Source organism: Sarcophilus harrisii, chromosome 6, assembly GCF_902635505.1.
Source record: "Sarcophilus harrisii chromosome 6, mSarHar1.11, whole genome shotgun sequence".
Lineage (NCBI taxonomy): Eukaryota > Metazoa > Chordata > Mammalia > Dasyuromorphia > Dasyuridae > Sarcophilus > Sarcophilus harrisii.
The window spans coordinates 11,116,031-11,134,441 of NC_045431.1; the positions used below are offsets into that span (position 1 = coordinate 11,116,031).

The 18,411-nt window shown below is 36.2% G+C and overlaps 1 protein-coding gene across 3 annotated transcripts; it reads left to right on the top strand.

The window, feature by feature from the left end:
* The first annotated feature begins 352 nt into the window (after nucleotides 1-352).
* PACRGL (parkin coregulated like) lies at nucleotides 353-17,596 on the top strand. 3 transcript variants are annotated; one of them, XM_003773351.4, is made up of 9 exons: nucleotides 353-599; nucleotides 6,791-6,861; nucleotides 7,156-7,307; nucleotides 9,757-9,824; nucleotides 11,873-11,963; nucleotides 14,512-14,646; nucleotides 15,238-15,345; nucleotides 15,910-15,990; nucleotides 17,153-17,596. In XM_003773351.4, exons 2-9 carry the CDS (start codon nucleotides 6,810-6,812, stop codon nucleotides 17,207-17,209), a joined length of 744 nt encoding a protein of 247 aa, XP_003773399.1. In that variant the 5' UTR covers nucleotides 353-599; nucleotides 6,791-6,809; the 3' UTR covers nucleotides 17,210-17,596. The 3 variants fall into 3 exon arrangements, with proteins under 3 accessions (XP_003773399.1, XP_023361840.1, XP_031800048.1); XM_023506072.2 differs by lacking the exon at nucleotides 353-599 and adding an exon at nucleotides 693-1,167; XM_031944188.1 differs by lacking the exon at nucleotides 353-599 and adding an exon at nucleotides 1,343-1,468.
* The last annotated feature ends 815 nt before the right edge of the window (nucleotides 17,597-18,411 follow it).

Sequence of the window (18,411 nt, forward strand, 5' to 3'; positions counted from 1 at the left end):
CATGTGGTTTGTGTGTATAGTTGGGCATGTCCAGCGCGCAGGCGCCACTAATGTCCCGCCCCAGCATGTGGTTTGTGTGGATGGTTGGGTATGTCCAGCGCGCAGGCGCCACTAATGTCCCGCCCCAGCATGTGGTTTGTGTGTATAGTTGGGCATGTCCAGCGCGCAGGCGCCACTAATGTCCCGCCCCAGCATGTGGTTTGTGTATATGGTTGGGCATGTCCAGCGCGCAGGCGCCACTAATGTCCCGCCCCAACATAGTGGTTTGTGGGTGTGATTGGTCCCAAGGCATGGCCGGCGCGCAGGCGCCAGTAACGCCCCGCCCTGAGCCCGCCAGGCTTCCTCCAGCGTCCGGCGCGTCCAACGTCTTCACGAGGACGTCGGGCGTCACCGCGTCGAGGCTGATGACGCGCCTTTGGAGTCGCCGTCTTTTTCTCCGCGCCTTCGCCGCCGCCGCCGGCGGACCGGCCGAGTGGTAGCGGGTCCGAGGCCCCGGGCTCGGCGGTCGTGCCGTTCACAGCCTGTATGAGGGGCTCTAGAGCTTCAGGGCCCGGAACTATGCGGTAGGACGTCCGCGGCTGAGGCCCGCGCTCCTGCAGGTCAGCTGACTGATGCTCTTCCTGGGTGGCCCCCGCGGCGGCCTGTTACCATGGCGCTCGGCCGCGTCCCCAGCTCCTTGGGGGTTTCAGTGGGGGGTCCTTGCCCCCTTTTTGCCTCGGGGGTCGGGACCCAACAGTTTTTCCCTTGATTTTCCCGCCCTGTCCCTTCCGCCTGGTGGGCTGACCCCGCAGGGCCTCCGTACAGGCTCCGCCCAACCTTTTCCTCTTACTGAGGTGGAAACTGGCCGGGGGGAAAGGCGCTGGGTGAGCTGCCCGGGCCTTTCCCTTAGCGCTGCAGAGACCACCTTCCCCCCCGAGGGCAGGGCCGCGTTGGGCCTTTCCTAGAGCCCCGGAGCTTAGGCCGGGCCCGCGACATTCGCGCTCTGCTGTCACTCCTCCGGGCGGATGTCACGCGGCGGTTTGCCGTTCCCTTGTCCCGCCTATTTGACAGGCCAGGAAACCGAGCCTGAGGGTGACCCCTAGGGTCAGTAGGAAGTGTGCTGGATTTGGATTTGGGTCCCCCCAACTCCAGGCGTGGCCCTCTCCTCCCGGCATCCCACTGACCCCAGTAAGTGCTGCATAAATGTTCCTTAACAGTCGTGAGAAGGGGCGCATTTCGGGACTGGGCAGGCGGATAGTTGTGTTAGGCACTAACTGTGTGCCGAGCGCCGAGCTCGGAGACGCGAGGACCAGCGTCCTCTCCCCGGGAGCTGTCCTTCTAACGGGGACGCGGGAAGGCGGCGGGGCCGGCATTGGAGGCTCGCGGAAGCCCCGGTTCCTGAGGAGTCGTTCTGCTTCCGGGAAAGCTCTCGGGGACCCTTGGCCTTGGTGTGGTCCGGATGCGCCCTCGGGCTAATGACGGGGAACAGGTAGTAGCCGTGGTTAAGGGGCCTGTTGCAATGGCCCCTCCTGTGGGGCGGGAGCGCCGGTGCGAGAGAGAAAATGGAACTCTTGTGTCTTTGTCTTTTACTGTTATTTTTAAAAATCACAGATACTTAGAATCTGCTGAAATGCAGTGTGACCTTGCAGGGAAAATGGGGATCATTTAAGGAGAGAAATGCTCTCTAAAGTTAAACTACACGAATCGGCAGCAAATAGGAATGGTTTTGTTTCCTCTGTAACTGTCTGCTTAGTGGGAGAAAAGATGGGCCTTTTGCTTCATTACCTTATCTGTTGGCGAAAGTTTCTACTCTATCATAATTGCATATGATGTTTTTGGTTTCAGACAGATGCTTTTTAATTTAGTTTTTTTAAAAAGAATGCCTATACTTTGTATACTTTCTAGCATAAATGATTGCTGATCTTTGTCAGAGGCCTTTTTGCATTTTTTGAGATTATCATGTGATTTGGGATTTTTTTTTTAACTTTTAATATGAATTGTGTTCTTTGCTAATGTTGAACCGTCTTTGTACCCCTAATTTAAAATCCGTTTTGTCATAATGAATTATTTTTTGAATAGGTTGCTGTTAATTTAACAGATTTTTATTAAACATTTTGTATTTCCTTTATAGGTAGATATATTTCCTTCTCTGAGATGGTTAGATTTTCTGACTGTTGTTTTTAATAAGATTAGTTAAAGATATGTCAATTTTATTAGTCTTTTAAAAGAAGAGGCTTTTAGGTTTATCATTAATAGGATTCTTTGGTTTCTAGTTTAACTAATTTTTTGTCCTAATTTTTAATCTTCTTGTGCTTGTTTTAGGTTTATTTTTTTCTAACTTAAAAAAGATTTTACACTTAGTTCATTAATCCTCATTTTTCTATTTTTGTTAATGTATGCTTGTAGAAATAAGATTCTTACCCTCCACTTTCTACATCCTAGAAATTTGTGTATGTTTTTCTTTTGTTTCCTTCCTCCCCTATTCTAAAGATGATTTCTCTCAATCTCTTCATTACCTAAACTCTTTCTCTGGTTCATGTCCCATACAGTGATTTTTCATGGAATCTCAGTTTCTCTGTTACCCATTCTGGGCTTTCCCTCTAAGTAGTTCCTGCCACTGCCTTCCTTTGTGCCTCACTCCCAGAACTGTGCCGGTCCCTATTCCAAGTAACTGGGAGAACACTGTCTGTCTTCACTGACCTTTACCCTCCCCCAGGTAACCTTCTTTCCCCATTTGCCTCAAAATCTCCTCAGGCCCATCTCTTCCCACTTGTTTAGTTGCCAGTTGTTCCAGGGAAGGTTTATTCCTGCCTGTCTCCTCTCCCAGGTAGGAGGAGGAACCGTCTTTTCTCGCTCCAAATACCTCATCCACCAAAAGTTCCTTATCTTCCTTCATCAAGCACCTCTGTGATAATGTAAACTTTGTTGTTTGATATCATAATTATTATTTGATGTTATGGTGATTGTTTGATAGTAATAGTCTAAATAGACCTAATGCCCATAGAAGCATATAGGCAAAATGTCAGCTATGTGTCCCCACTATTTTTAATTGTGTTGGATGGATTAGGCTTATTATAGCTTTTTGTGTGAACCTGACACGCTGCAGAGACTTAATGTTAGACCTTCTCACCTGTTTGTCCTGATAAAGAAACCCTCCTCCCCTCCCCCCCATCCAAGCTTCACCCAAGCCTGGGACCCCAAGAGCTTTTCTACTACATCTGGTTCTGATGTTCTCAACAAAGCCCATTTTGAGGTATATAATCTTGCCATCTGAACCTCAACTCTTAAGTGTGTGCCCCAACATATCTCCCTTACCCTCTTGCTGGATTGAGTTTCTTGTATTTGGGGAGACTTATGTTGCTTTTTATTGCCAGAATGTGTGAGTATATGTTTTCTTTGCCTGTTTGCTGCCTGACATAACAATAAAGCCTGTGTTTATACTAATTCCCTGAATACTAATTTTTTGGAAATCCTGAACCCAGCTATTTGATTTAAACTTAATCTTGAAGGGGTCAATTAAACCAAATTCTCTTCAGTCATAGTATCTTTCATCACTGGAACCCTGCCCCACCATCAAAACAAAACCTTCCTTTTTTCCCTTGCCCCCTTTTCAATCTTTCCCTCTCCTCCTCATTTACTCTTTTAATTTTTTCTGCTTATACATATACATTGATTTTTTTAAAGCACATTTTCTTATGAACCATATTGTGAAGAGCAATTGGAACAAAAAGGATTTATGTTCAGTGTCCATAGTTCTCTTTCTGGTTGCAGATGGCATCTTACATCCAAAATTTATTTGGATTGCCTTGGGTGGATCATTGAACTGCTGAGGACAATCAAGTCTTTCATAGTTGATCGTTGTACATCCTTGCTGTTATTGTATGCAGTGTATCTGCTTGTTTCACTTAGTATCAGTTCATGTAACTCCTTCCAGGCCTCTCTAAAATCAGCTTGTTCATATTTTATAGAACAATAATATTCCATCACCTTCATATACCACAATTTGTTTAGCCATTTCCCCAACTGATGGGCATCCACTTATTTTCCAATTCGTTGCTACCACAAAAAGAGCTGCTACAAACATTTTTGCACATGTGGGTCATTTTTCCTTCTTTGTAATTTCCTTAGGATACAGACCCAGTAGTGGTACTGCTGAGTCAAAGGGTATGCACAGTTTGATAGTCCTTAGAGCATAGTTCCAGTTGCTTTCCAGAATTAGATCTCTCCAGATCATTTCACAATTCCACCAACAATGCATTAGTCTCCCAGTTTTCCCACATCCCCTTCAACATTTTTCCTGATCTTTTCTTGTCTGTCATCTTAGCCAATCTGAGAGGTTTGAGGTGGTACCTCAGAGGTATTTTAATTTGCATTTGTCTAATCAGTGTGATTTAGAGTATCTTTTCATATGACTATAGATGACTTTAATTTTTTCATCTGAAAATTCTGTTCATATATTTTGATCATTTGTCAATTGGGGAATGACTTAGTCTTATAAATTTGACACGGTTCTTTATCTATTTTAGAAATGGGGCCTTATCAGAAACACTGGTTGTAAAACATTTTTTCTCAGCTTTGTGTTTCCCTTTTAATTTTGTTTCTGTTGGTTTTGTTTGTGCAAAACCCTTTTAATTTAATATAACAAAAATTGTCTATTTTGTGTTTTATAATGTTCTCTAGTTCCTTTGGTCATAAATTCCTCCCTTTTCCAAAGACCCAATAGGTAAATTATCCCTTGCTCTCTTAATTTGCTTATACTATCATCCTTTATGTACCCATTTTGACCATGGGTCATGGCATTTGGTATGGAGTATGAGATGCAGGTGTATACTGAGTTTCTGGCATTATTTTCCAGTTTTCTCAGCAATTTTTTTTGTGAAATAATGAATTTTTATTCCAGAAGCTGGAGTTTAGGAGTTTATTTATTTAGTTATTATCAAATACTAGATTATTATAGTCATTGACTATTGTGTCCTGTATATCTAATCTATTCCATTGATCCCCACACTATTTCTTAGCCAGTTTCAAATGGTTTTGATGCCTGTTGCTTTATAATATAATTTTAGGTTCAGTACTGCTAAGCCACTGTTTTTTAATCCCCCAATTAATTCTCTTGATATTCTTGATCTTTTGTTTTCCAGATGAATTTTGTTATTTTTTTCTGTCTCTACAAAAACTTTTTTTTGGCAGTTTGGTATGACACTGAACAAGTAGTCCAATTTAAGCAAAATTGTCATTTTTATTAACTTGACCTACTCATGAGTAGTTTTTTCCCCCACTTTAGATCTGATTTTATTTGTGTGAGACATTGATAACTGTGTTCACAAAGTTCTTGGGTTTGTCTAAAATACCCCAAGTATTTTATTTTGTCTACAGTAATTTTAAGTGGAATTTCTCTTTCTCTTTAATGCTGGGCTTTGTCAGCGATGTAGAGAAATGCTGATGATTTGTGTGTCTTGAAAGACCAAAGAAGCCACCGTCCCTTCATTGGATCCAGACACATTATACTCTCTCCCTTCTCTCCTTGCTCTTTCATACAACTTTCCTATTTTATAATATACACAGCCACAGAAAACAGTCACCTGTACATAGTGGGCCAGGTTCCAATTGTGCTCCAGGCCCCTGACATCTACTTTTCACTCCTGTTGTCTAGTGTGCATTTAGAGAGAGTCTCTTCTAATCTTTGTGCTGTCAGTGTTACTATTGCTGGCCTTGACTGCTGCACTCCTATTTCCTGCATTTCTGTTGACTCAAATGTTCAGAAGCAAATAATCTCTTTAGTTCTGATTTTCTTTCTAAGAATGCTGCAAATGCCTCTTTGTTATTGACCATCCATCATTTTTCTATTGGGGCTAAGCTCAGATTTGCAGAGTAAGTCACCCTGCGCTGCATCCTGAGCTCCATTGCTTTTGGTAGTACTTTTCTCTTTTCTTTTATGTTTTCTGATGGGTGCAAAATAATCTGGTTTTATTCAGTTTTACCTATCTTGGTATTTGAAGAGTTTTCTCCTGGTTCCTTGCAGAGAACTTGTTTCTGAATTTAAAATGCTTAAAGTTAGCTACTCTCTTTCTTAGATTTTGTAGCCTTGTTTTTTTTGTAGGCAGTAATCTGAATTTTTTCAATTAGGATTTCAGTTTTGATGTTCAGGTTTTTTTGACTTGTCTTGTGTTTCTGGGAGGCTTCATCATTCTTAGCTTGTGTCTACATATCCTGTTTTCTAAATATGTTTGTTTTGTTTAGAGAGTGCATTTTCTTTTCATGTTATTTTTTCTTCTCTTTTTCCAGATTTTCCTTTACTTCTGTGATTTACATACCAAATGTATTATAATCTCTTTGTTCCTTTGGTGATTAGAGATCACCTGGCATCAGAGATAGAAAGTTTTCTATTCTGCCAATTATTTCTTCTGTGCGTGACTTAAATTTTGTTGTCCTGGTTCTCATTTCTCTTGAACTGCCCAGGAAAAGAGAAGTTGTTGCCAGCTAGGTGGTTTTCTGGCTAGAGTACTGGGCTTGTGGTTAGGAGGAAATAATTGTGACTCTGGGCAGCCACTCAATTTCTTTTTGCCTTAGTTTCCTGAACTGTAGAATAAGGATAATAAGAGTCCCCATCTCCCAGGGTTGTTATGGAAATCAGATGAGAGATTTATAAAAAGTGCTTAGCACAGTGCTTGGCACATAATAGATGCCAAATCTATACTTATTGTCTTCTTTCTTGTGGCTCTGCTACTTTTGTGTCTTACTACTGTGTGTGTGTGTGTGTGTGTGTATTTTTTTTTTTTAAGTGACTAAAATAATGTTTTCTTAATTTCAGGAGCAACCAGTAAGGAAGAATGCAGAAATCAGAAAGTCATGGAAGCCTGCAGATGAGAAACAGAGTAACAGGTAACATTCTTTATATCACACTGAAGAGGCAGTCAGTATTGTGGTACATCATCTAATTGTTTCTACTCAGGTGCTCCATCTATTTCCTGCCACTAGATATAAGGTCTTGCTTCAGTCCAACTGATTTACATGTCATAGCATCTCCTCCCTGAAGTATGGTGTTCTTTAAGGAGGAAGGACCACCACTAATTATATCATCCTTTAATGGTGTACTTTTATATACAAAAAGGTGCAGGTAAGCCTTATTTTATTTTATTGTTTTTTTTTTTTTTTTTTTTTTTATCCAACATACAGGCACCTGTGAAAAAAGAACGTCATCAGGTTCCCAAGTAAAGCACAGATCTGTAATACACCAAAATAAGTCATCCTCCACCAATTCTACAAATTTTGCAAAGAAACCTCACCCTCGGCCAAGTGATAAACTTAATCCTAAAACTATTGACCCGGTAAGTAAAAAGAGTACCTTTAAATTAACATTATCACTTTATATTTAAAAAAAAAAAAAAAAGCAGTTGAAAAAGATGTTGTTGTTATACCTTTGACATCTTTAGTTTTCTCATCCCTGACTTTGACTAGAATATAATGAACTGGTATGGTAGTAAAGAAAAAAATTAGCTAAGAATACTAAAGTCCATCTTAACATTTTATTGACTGTACATTATAAAATCAGCAGTTTTTTGTCCATTACTGGATGTATGAATCTCTTCTATTATATCTGTAACTCTTATTACCAAAGTCCTAGCTTGAATAGTTTTAATCATTTGAAAGTTATTCTTATATTAAGTAGAAATATACTCCTTTACTACACATCATGAAACCACCAGAGTTTTGGAAGAATGCAAAATTACTCTTGCCATATGGCTAGCCCACTTTTTTTTTCTGATCATAAATCTGCCTATTGATATTTCCTTTATTGCCATTTCTCTTTTGCAAATCTTGGTTGGTGAGGTTTTGCAGCTACCCACTATCTTTTGGTTTTTTCTTTAAGATTGCGGTATTTCGTTATTAGTCATTGAACAACACAAGAAGAAGACATATTTGAGACATCAATTCTTAGTTTGAGGCTGCAGCTTAAAGTCATTAAAAAGTGCTGTGGTTTAGGTCCATTTCATGTATGTTTCTTAGTTCATTATCACTTTATGTAACGATCGAGCAACTCTTTGGATTAAGTATCCAAACTGCTGGCACATATTGTTAATTTTTCAGTTGTTTGTAATTAGGTCAGTTTCTTGAGCAAGTGAGGAGATGAGTTAGGGTATGAGACAGAATGTAGCTGGATAGCCTGAGAGAGCTTGATAAAATCAGCCTGATTACCATCTGCAAATGGTAGCATTTGATGGACCTTACCACCTGTTTGTTTCAGCTCTGCTGTCCAGCTTCATTGATGGGGACAAGTATACATCTCCTTTTTTTGCCTTGCATAGTTACATCTCTCCAAAATATTTTATAATTTTGATGAAATTCCTCTCATAGAAATGTTGTAGAGATGAAAAAGTAGATTGACTTGGATTTTAAAGTCTCCCAAACTTCCCTCTCCACCAGTGTTTTACTTTGCTTCCATATTTCTCCAGTTAGCTTGAAAATCATTTTGTTTGTAAACTGATGGGGAAATGTGTTTTTTTTTTTTTTTTTTTTTTTTTTTTTTTTTTTTTTTTTTTGGAATATACTTTTTGGGGTATTTTTATTATGGCAATTAGCTTTTACTTTAGTTAAATTTCTCAAGGAAATAGTGATGTGTAAGTGGTTTTTACTTTTTTTCATTTTTATTGCTGGGTACTATTTAAATCAGGTGATTATTTTTATTGAATTTTGATTTTGACTTAATCTTTGCTCTGATAATTTGATGGTTCAACTATACACAGCTAATTTTGAGATCTCTCACATAGTAAATAGTTATTTCTCTGCCAGTTTCTTCAATAATATATAGACTTCTGTCTGGCCTTTCTTATTCCCAGTCCGGAATCATATTTTCATGTATGTGATTTTCTTCATTTTTGCTTTAATTTTAACAGGGTCTTAAAATAAATGTTGATTTAATTTGGAGAGTCTTTAATTTGCATATTAATATGTAAGCTGCAATTATTTTTATTGTTTAATAGATATCCTTATGCATATCATGTTACAAAATATTTGTGTGCTATGAAATCAATGTTGTTTTTTTTCCTCTTGAATGTACAACAAAAAAGAATTCTAATTTCTTTATTTATTCCTCCAAGGAGAACCTGTAATCATCCTTCCATAATTTAGTGTATAATTTCCACAATGTCAGGCCTGATAATTTTTTCCAGTTGTATTTCCTTATTTAAGGATCTCACGTTTTCTAATAATATTTGTAGGTATTCTTTAAGCTTTGATTATTTTTTACCACCCAAGCAGATTGTGAAACATGATAGGAAGCCATGAGACAAAGCATTTCTTTTTTCTTGTATTTTTCTTTATTTTATATTCTATTTATTAATTTTTGTCTTGTTCTTTGTTGCTGAAGAATTTGGTACCCAGTGACCGAGTCCATGCTGATGAGCCTCTCTACTCAGGCTAGTTCTCAGAAAGCAGACCTGTTCTATTCCTAGTACTATTTTATAAAGAAAATGTTTATGTGAATTTCTTCAAACTCTTTCTGGTTTGGAAATTAGATTTTTTTTCATTCTATGAGTGACTATAATGCTTTATTTACTACTTGTATGGCTTAGTAACAAAAGTTTTTGTAAGCATATGTTCACATTGTTTCATGCCTAGTTCCCCTGAAGTGTAGACTTTCCACTAATAAGTAATGGAATTGATGGTAAACTACAATCTAAAATACTTTTGACAGATAAAAGACCTCCAGAGAAACATCAGTGAACTACTTAAATACATACATAAACAAAAATTTCTTTTTTTCTTATTTCATTTTAGTTCAGTGATCAGCCACGTGCCTCTTCTGCTTTTGCTGCTATTTACTCCAAAGGAGGTATCCCTTGCAGGTAAAATCAGTTAGAGAGGTAATAGACCATATTCTTGAAATGACTTTAATCAAATTAAATAGTTTTTGCAGGTTAAGCATGTTAAGAATATCAATTGCCTTTGGGACTTAAAGTCATCTTGGAAAGAGTTCTCTGTTAGAGTAGCCTAGTTAGCTATGCTTTAATGCTATTTAACTTTTTTTCCCAGTGATTTTGAGAAAGACATAATTGTTTCATTCTTACCCAAATTGCACATTTTATACTTGCTAGACAACACATTCAGCATTCAAAAAGGAGCAGAATATGCTACAACTATGGGCTGTATCTAATATAGTAAAGTTTAAGAGGAGTAAATGTAGAGTCTCATTCTTGAATTTTTAAAAATGAACTTTGTATTTGGGAAGTTTGGCTAGACAGCAATACAAATATCTAGAAGTGTTTTGTAGATTGTAACAGATTACAAGTTTTGATAAGAGTTGACATCATGAAATGGCAACATAAATTGTCATCTTGGTTTAGCTTTAGAAGGGTTTAACATCCAGAACCAGAGAGGCTATAATCCAACTCATTTCCCTTGGTTAGGCCATGGTAGAATTATTCAGATCTTAGCATCGCATTTTAGAAAGGGGTAGGGAATATGGTATTAGATAAAATCTTTCCTTGCATATTTAGTAGTTAGGTGACCATGTACAAAACACTTCAATCTTCTCTGATCCTTGGTTTCTTCATTTGTAAATGGGATTATCTGAGGTACCAACCTCATGGGATTTTTAACAGGTTCAAATGAGAAAGTGTTTTGCAAACTTAAATACTACTAGATCTGTCATTATTGTTACTGTCATTATTAGTTAGAGAGTTTGCAGAGAAGGGCACCCGAGATTATGCCATATGAGCTTCAGTGGAAGGAACTGAGAAGACTCATTTGGGATATAGTCGCTGCCATCCCTGGCTGTTACTAGCCCCTGATATTTGTACCTTACCTTTTCATCACATAACATGCATGAAGATCCTCAAGCATAGATACATGTAGAAAAACCTCACAAGATTATGCATTATTGATTCTATAAGCTCTGGCAAGCAGCCATGGGGATCTTAATCCAAATGCCACCTGATTGTAAACTCTCAATATTAGAAATGTTATTTGTTGTTATATTTCTCCTACTGTATTACTTCTCAAAGGTTATCCAGCCTTTTTTTTTTTTTTTTTTTTTGGAGGAGGAGGGAAGGTGTTAACAAATCATTTTTTGCAATAGTTGGCTATCTTTTGCTTGCCACTGTTGTACGTTATTAGCAGAGCCATTGTCCTTGTAGCTGAGAAGTTCACATCAACGGCCTGATGTCTTATTCGTGATCAAAAAATATCCTTCTATGATTTGATTCTTTATATAAAGTGACCTTTAAATCAAAGCTTACTGTAAATCTTTTCCAGTACCAGTGAAGGTTGGTTTTATTTGAAACCTTTAGTTTTTATTAAAATTACTGTTTAAATTAAATTAAAATTATTTAAATTACTCTTTTTTGTAACCTTATGTAACATCTTGCTGTTTAATATTGTAGTGGTAATAAGGACACAAATATTAAGGTTAAAGCATACATTAAGGATCTACTTAATAATGGCTGGAATTCCAGAATAGTATGTCTTAAGATCCTCTGCAGGAATAAAATTGAGTTGTACCAGTTCCTAGGATTATAGATTTGAATCTTGAAAGTGACCTTAAAGATCACCTAGTTCAACCCCTTAATTTTATAGCGAATTTAAATTGTCTGCCTAAGGTCACTCAAGTATTCATACCTGAGTTTCTGACTGAATCCAGTGTTCCTCGCACCTCCCCCATTAAATCAATATAACTTGATCATGAATCTGTCACAACTTTAATAAAGGAGAATTTTTTATAGAACTAAAAGCTACTTCCAAAGATGTACTGATAAGCTCTTTATCATGTGACATTACTATATACTAGGAAATGAAAAAATAATTGTACACTTTACTGCTAAAAATTTATAGTGTTAACAATATTTACAAATAATACCATTTGACATTTGCCTAAGTCACTGTCTTTACATCCCAGGTTGGTACATGGCTCAGTAAAACACAGATTACAGTGGGATTGCCTTCCTGAAACTCTTCCATTTGATCCTCTTCTTATTACTTTAGCAGAGGTAAAGGACTTTCTTACTAACAATGAAGTTATTACCAGATAAAATAGAGAATTTTCTAGAGCTTATTTAATGTTTTTGGTATTTAAATGAGAAATAATGATGTTGGAATGCTACTGCTTAAGGATTAATTGTAAATTATAAGAAGCATTTTCTGTGTAGATGGGAATTTATTACAAATAAAGAAATAACTTTTAAATCATAATTTAAAAATCTAAATATATAATTTTTATATAGAAAAATGTTACTTCAGATGTTTATCTTATGAGAACTTTAAAGGGAGACAACTACTTGATCTGTTTAAGATTAAAAATACTAAATGTATTTTTTAATTGTCTTAGAAGAAACTGACATCTATTTAATAAATGTTATTCTTTCATAACAATACTTTTATAGACATTTTATAATATTGAAATACATTGTTTTTGTAAAAAAAATTTCTTTGGCGGGGAGAGTATAAATGCATTTTAATTAAAATTTGAATTATAAAAAGTTAGTAGTGTATAAGCATTGAGGGGAATCTGTAGTGTCTTCTGATAATGCTGTCTGTAGAGGAAGCATTATTCCTATGATTTAGAAATAGATTTGCCTTTTAGGAACTGTAATCTGGTAGGCATTTGCAATTTACATGGGTTTGATATTATGAAAGGCAAATGGCACACCAAATTACTCTGGCTTGCGTTTTGTCCAGTTAAGAGAGTCCAGTTTTTCAACTTCCAGGAATGGATACTAATCAACCTGGAATTCTTTGTCTCCTTAGTCTGGACTCAGCTCAAACCTGATAAAGACTAGAGGCTTTTTTTCCTGGCTCTTCTGATTATCAGTGCCTTCTCCTCAGAGATTAGCCTTCCATCAACTCTGTATATGTCTTGTAAAAACAACCTGATTTTATGTTGTTTACTTCATTAGAATATGAGCTTCTTGAGAGCAGGGTTAGTATTTTTGCCTTTTTTTTTTTTTTTTTGCATATCTTTGGGTTTAGCATAGTACCTCTTATTCAGTCCTTTCTACATAAGTGGTTTATAATTAACTTATAATTAGCAGACCTGAATTTTAGTCCCACTTCTCTTTCACTAATTGTGTTACATTGGAGAAGTCACTTAAACTGCTATGAATCTCATTATCTTCTTTTTTACAACAAGACTGGTAATGGACTATTATGTAATTTTGAGGATTATTTCTCAGTAAAACATTTTGTGTACTCCATAAAGTAAATGTGAGTTACTTTTTACATTTTAATACCTCTTGTAGAGCAAATTTATTAAGCTTGTTGCTTTCAGAATGTTAATATAATAGTATAATCATAGAAGTCACAATTATATTATTAGTCTTATATATTGAAAAATTAAAACAGGAACTTTACTTTTCCAATTTAAAACAAATTTTGCTTTTCCTCTTTTTCCATTAGTGGAAATAAGTGGAATGGTTTGAGGGCTTTTTTTTTTTTTTTTTTTTTTTTTTTTTAAACTAGACCTACCATTCATTGATTTCATCTGTGTTACTAAGGTTCCTGCTGAGAGAGCTATTCTTTCAAATGAAGGTCCTTTACCAGTGTAAATGAGTACTTTCTCTTAAACAGAGAGTCTTCTAGGATTGCCTGTAGCTCTGAAAGTTTAAGGGACTTGACAGGGGTCACATAGCCTTGAATTCCCAGATGAGCTCTACCTACTCTGCTATGTTGTGAAGGGAAAGAGACCTTCAAGGAAAGCCGTCTTCTCACTAGTCCTGCAAAGACAGTATGGATTTCATCTTTGTACTTGTGATCCATGACAGTAGTTTCTCCTTTTAAATTTGAAGGATTTGTATTTCCCATAAACGGCTATAGTAGTCTTCATTTTTTCCCCCTCTTCTCGCACCAACAACTTGATAGACTCTCTTTTCATAAACTGTGTTTAATAAAAATTACTTGTGTAGGGTAGTGCTTCCTTACAAGAACCTTGTGACTTGGTAAAGTATTAGTCTTCCTTTTTTTTTTTTTTTTTTTAAAGAGGGAACTATCAAAAGTTCAATCTATCATCACATAACTATTGGGTACAGGAGATAGGACTCAAAGTCAAGTCCTCTGACAAGAAGTATTATTTCCACTATATGATGCTTCCTTTTTTAAAATCTAAAAATATGGGGAAAAGTTATCTTTTAGGGAATTGTTATGAAAAAATGAGCATTTAAATTTCGTAAGTTGGGTAGGGGGAAAAGTTGTGACTTTGAAAATAGTGTGATTTAAATCCAGCAAATCCTAGTGTAGGTTGGGATGATTTCTTTTAGGGGGATGTCCTTAAAGGGAGTGATGCACACACAGTCTGAAGCATGCATACACACAACTGTGGTGGCTTTTTGTTTACTTTGTTAAGAAAAGTATTATTTAGGAGGAAAATCACCTTGTTTTATTTAGAGGGTCAGAAGAAGAGATGTAACTGATGGCAATCTATTCCTATTTTTCTTTTTTTTGTTGTATTGGTTATTACTGAAATTGTATTTTCTTGACTAGGAAGCCATAATAATGAACATACTCTGATGCCTATATTAAATAACATTTTTACATATTTAACAGGGTCTGAGAGAGACTAAACATCCATATACATTTGTATCAAGAGAAGGTTTTAAAGAATTACTTTTGGTACAAGGTGCTACTGAAAAAGCTGTGCCCTTGCTACCGAGACTGATTCCTGTCTTGAAGGCAGCTCTGGTATGTTTTTTATTTTATTCCAAAGACTTCATGTATTATTATTTTTTTTTCTGAGGCAATTGGGGTTAGGTGACTTGCCCAGGGTCACAGAACTAGGAAGTTTAAGTGTCAGAGACCAAATCTGAACTCAGGTCCTTGTGACTGCAGGGCTGGTGCTCTATCCACTGCACCACCTAGTTCCCACACGCAAAAACTTAATGTCAAATCAAAATTTTCAGCAGGGTTATATTTTATGTAATTAATCTCTGCAAGAAAGATTGTTCTACTTTTGAACTTGGAATCTACTTGATGCTCTCAAAATTCCAATCTGGTTTTGAAGGGTAGATATCTTTGGAAGAAATACCAAGTGTAACACAAGACTTTCAATTTAATTTTGCATTTACATTTAAGTAATACATTAAATATTTTCAATACTTTAAGTATAGTTGAGAATTTGCACTTGTTTCTAGTTCTTGTGGTGAGGATTATAGCTTTAAAGCTTGTCTTGTTTGGTTGATAATTCTCTTTTAATTGTAGATGTTGAATTTTATTTAATTATCATCCTTTCTCTATCTCTTCCTTTCTTCTCTCCTTCCTCCTCTTCCCCCGAAGACTCATTCAGATGGTGAAGTGTTTGAAAGGGGGTTGAATGCTTTAGTACAGTTGAGTAGTGTTGTCGGGCCTTCTCTAAATGATCATCTGAAGCATTTGCTTACAAGTGTAAGTATCCAAAATATTTGACAATTGTATCCCTTTCTTGTGCTATTATCCAGTATTTTTAGCTTTTCCTCCTATTATTTGGACTTGGAATATCCTTAGTAATTTGATTGATTACCTTACTGAGGAAATTTCATTTGACAGTACAGATTGTTAGTTGCTTCTATCACAGTTGCTTGGGATACTGACCACTTAAATGAGTTTGCCTTAGGGTCACACATCCAGTAGATGGAGGGGTGGAGAATGGATCCTAAGTTTTCTGTACTTAGGCCAGGTGTGCCTTGCTATTTTTAAGTTCTAATCTGAACCTTTTAATATTAGACCAGTGTCTTTTAGATTTCTATTAGTGTTAATTCTCAAGAGATGACTTGAAATTACTCTAATAGAAATTGAGTGCCCATGTGCTCTAAAATCTCACTGTTATTTTCCCCCAATTAGCCTATTTTTAGTTAGCGAAATTTGGAAAGTTTTCATATGATTATAATCGAACTTCATTTTTGTCCCCCCAGTGTCTTGTGCTTAACATATTGTTTAGTAGATAAAATATATTTTATTTTTCTTTTAAAGCTTTCCAAAAGACTAATGGATAAGAAATTCAAAGAGCCAATCACCAGTGCTTTACAAAAGCTAGAACACCATGGTGGAGGTGTGAGTAAAAAGTCATTCTTCCTTTCATTTATTTGGAAGTAACTGAGTTTAAATATTTTCCTCACGTTAAGAGAATTTTTTGTTTCATTTATTAAAGATCCTGTCCCTCTCCCTCAGAAAAGAAAAAATTAAACCATTTAAAAAATATATATATGTAGTTAAACAAACTTATACAGTATCCATGGCCAAAAAAATTGGTCTTGTTCTGAGTTTTTCATTTCTGTCAGAAGATGGGAAACATGTATCCTCAGTTTTCTGAATCCTGGTTTTTCATTATGCTAACAGTTCAGCACAGTACTATTCTATTACATTTACATCCTTATTTACCCATTTCCCAATTTATGAGCAGCCCCTTGAATTCCCGTTCAGTGCCACCCCATAAAGCTGTAAATATTTTTGTACATACTTAGGACTAATCCCTCCTGTAATCTGCTGTCCTAATTTCTCTTAACTCTTACAACCACTTCCAGGCCTTGCCCAATTGGAACTTTCCTGTTGGTAAAAGGAATACCAATACTATTAAAATAATGGATTTTTTTGAAGATTAAAAAAGTAGTCATTTAAATCCATTTCTCTCTTATTAGGTATTGTAAGTTTAAAAAAAACAAAGTTAAAATATATATCTGCCATCTGTTGTAGTTTTAGCTATCCAGGCACTTGACTCACATCATACTTGAAGATAAGTACTAATACTTTCAAGTCTTCTTTGCTGTTTCCTTCTAAATACTTTTTAAAAGACCTTTCTTTAGATTGTCTGGTCTTTGTATTATCCTAATTTTAGGTAATCTGAGAAGGAAATGGCATACTGCTTCAAGTCAGTATGAGCATGCTACAGTCCACGGGTTCACAAAGAGTCAGATATAACTGGGACTGATCAGCAACCACCTTAGGTAGCCCCAAACTTCATCCTAAAGAGATACCATTGAAAAAAGAGTCTTTTTTGATAAGAAGTTTTTCCACAGTGTTTGTATGATCCTTACATCAGAAGTGATTTTTAAAATTGTGTGTAATATTAGCAAAGAACAATATTATCTTTTTTATTTCCATTTTAAAATAAGCTTTTGGTAAATTCTTTTTACCTCTAAGAAAAGTATTATGTATTGAATGCATCTATCCCACTGAGTACTACAGTGTACTAATGCAAAATTTTTTCTATCAACAGGGCAGTCTGATGATTATCAAAGCTAAAATTCCAACCTATTGTTCCATCTCCTCTTAAACCAAAGGAATAAAATGATTTGATTAAATGGTGAGAGATGTCAGAAGCGTGTGGTGAACATCATAGGATCCCATTTGAATAAGGTTCCTTTTCTTAATCACAGCTCCTGATATATTTACATGATAAAAATTAGTACACAGAACTGATTCCATTGAATCACAGTAAATTCACATTCATCAGCTTGGGAAAATGGAAAATAATGGAAAACTATTGAAAGGACTTCTATAGTGCAATTTATGGGGTTTATCAATTTTTTTTCCCCCCTGCTACATTGGTTTGTATTAAGAACCAGAGTTTTGTTTACAGTTTCAGATTTGATATTTATATTTTAATTAGCATATCACTTAAGTGATTGTACTAGTTTTTCATAATGACTCTGTCATACTTTGATAGGTCTAAAAATCCTACAAAGTCATAGAAATTATAAGAATTAAACTGGTAACTCACTGATAAATTATTGCTTATAAACAGGTATTTTTATAATATGGAATGCTTGGTGAAAACATCCAGAATGTGACTTTTTATTAGTGTAAATTTCTACATGTTAAAGTGTAAATTATTATTTTACAATTTGCTAAAACTATAGATGAGTTTAGATGTTGTAACAAGTAAATGTTATTTTATATTTCCTTACCTTAAAGAAATATTACTTGTGGAATGGAATATTTAAGAATTCACCTCTTAAAATTCCAGATTGTATTCACAAAATTTTTAGTGTTAACTTGTTAACTCTTTTCCCTTTAAAAGTACTTAATAAATATGTTGTAATTCTTAAACATTTTTACTTTGATTTTCTGCACCACCAAGAAAAGCCCTCACATTAATCCAGGGATGATTAAAAAAAAAAGGTTATGGCAGCCCTACCTTGTAGTTCCAGAAAGAAAATAATCCAGTTATTTTTTGGTTGAAGTTGCTGCTAGTTAATCAGTGTCCAGTCAAGCAGCTACCGTGTCTTAAGCACTAGGGACACCAGCTGAGTGATTACAAAGATGTACAGAAGAAATGTGAAATAATTAGGCATCCTGTAGAAGGTAATGTTTTAGGAGTCTTGAAGGACAGGTGGTGAAAAATACAAATGGGCTCAAGTGGGGATTCACCTTGTGACAGAGACCAGCCCGGAGGTGGGAAAGGAGTGAAAGAGCGAATCAGAGTATCCGGGCCAGAGCCATGGGGAGGTTACAGAGAGGAGGAACAAGAAGGGT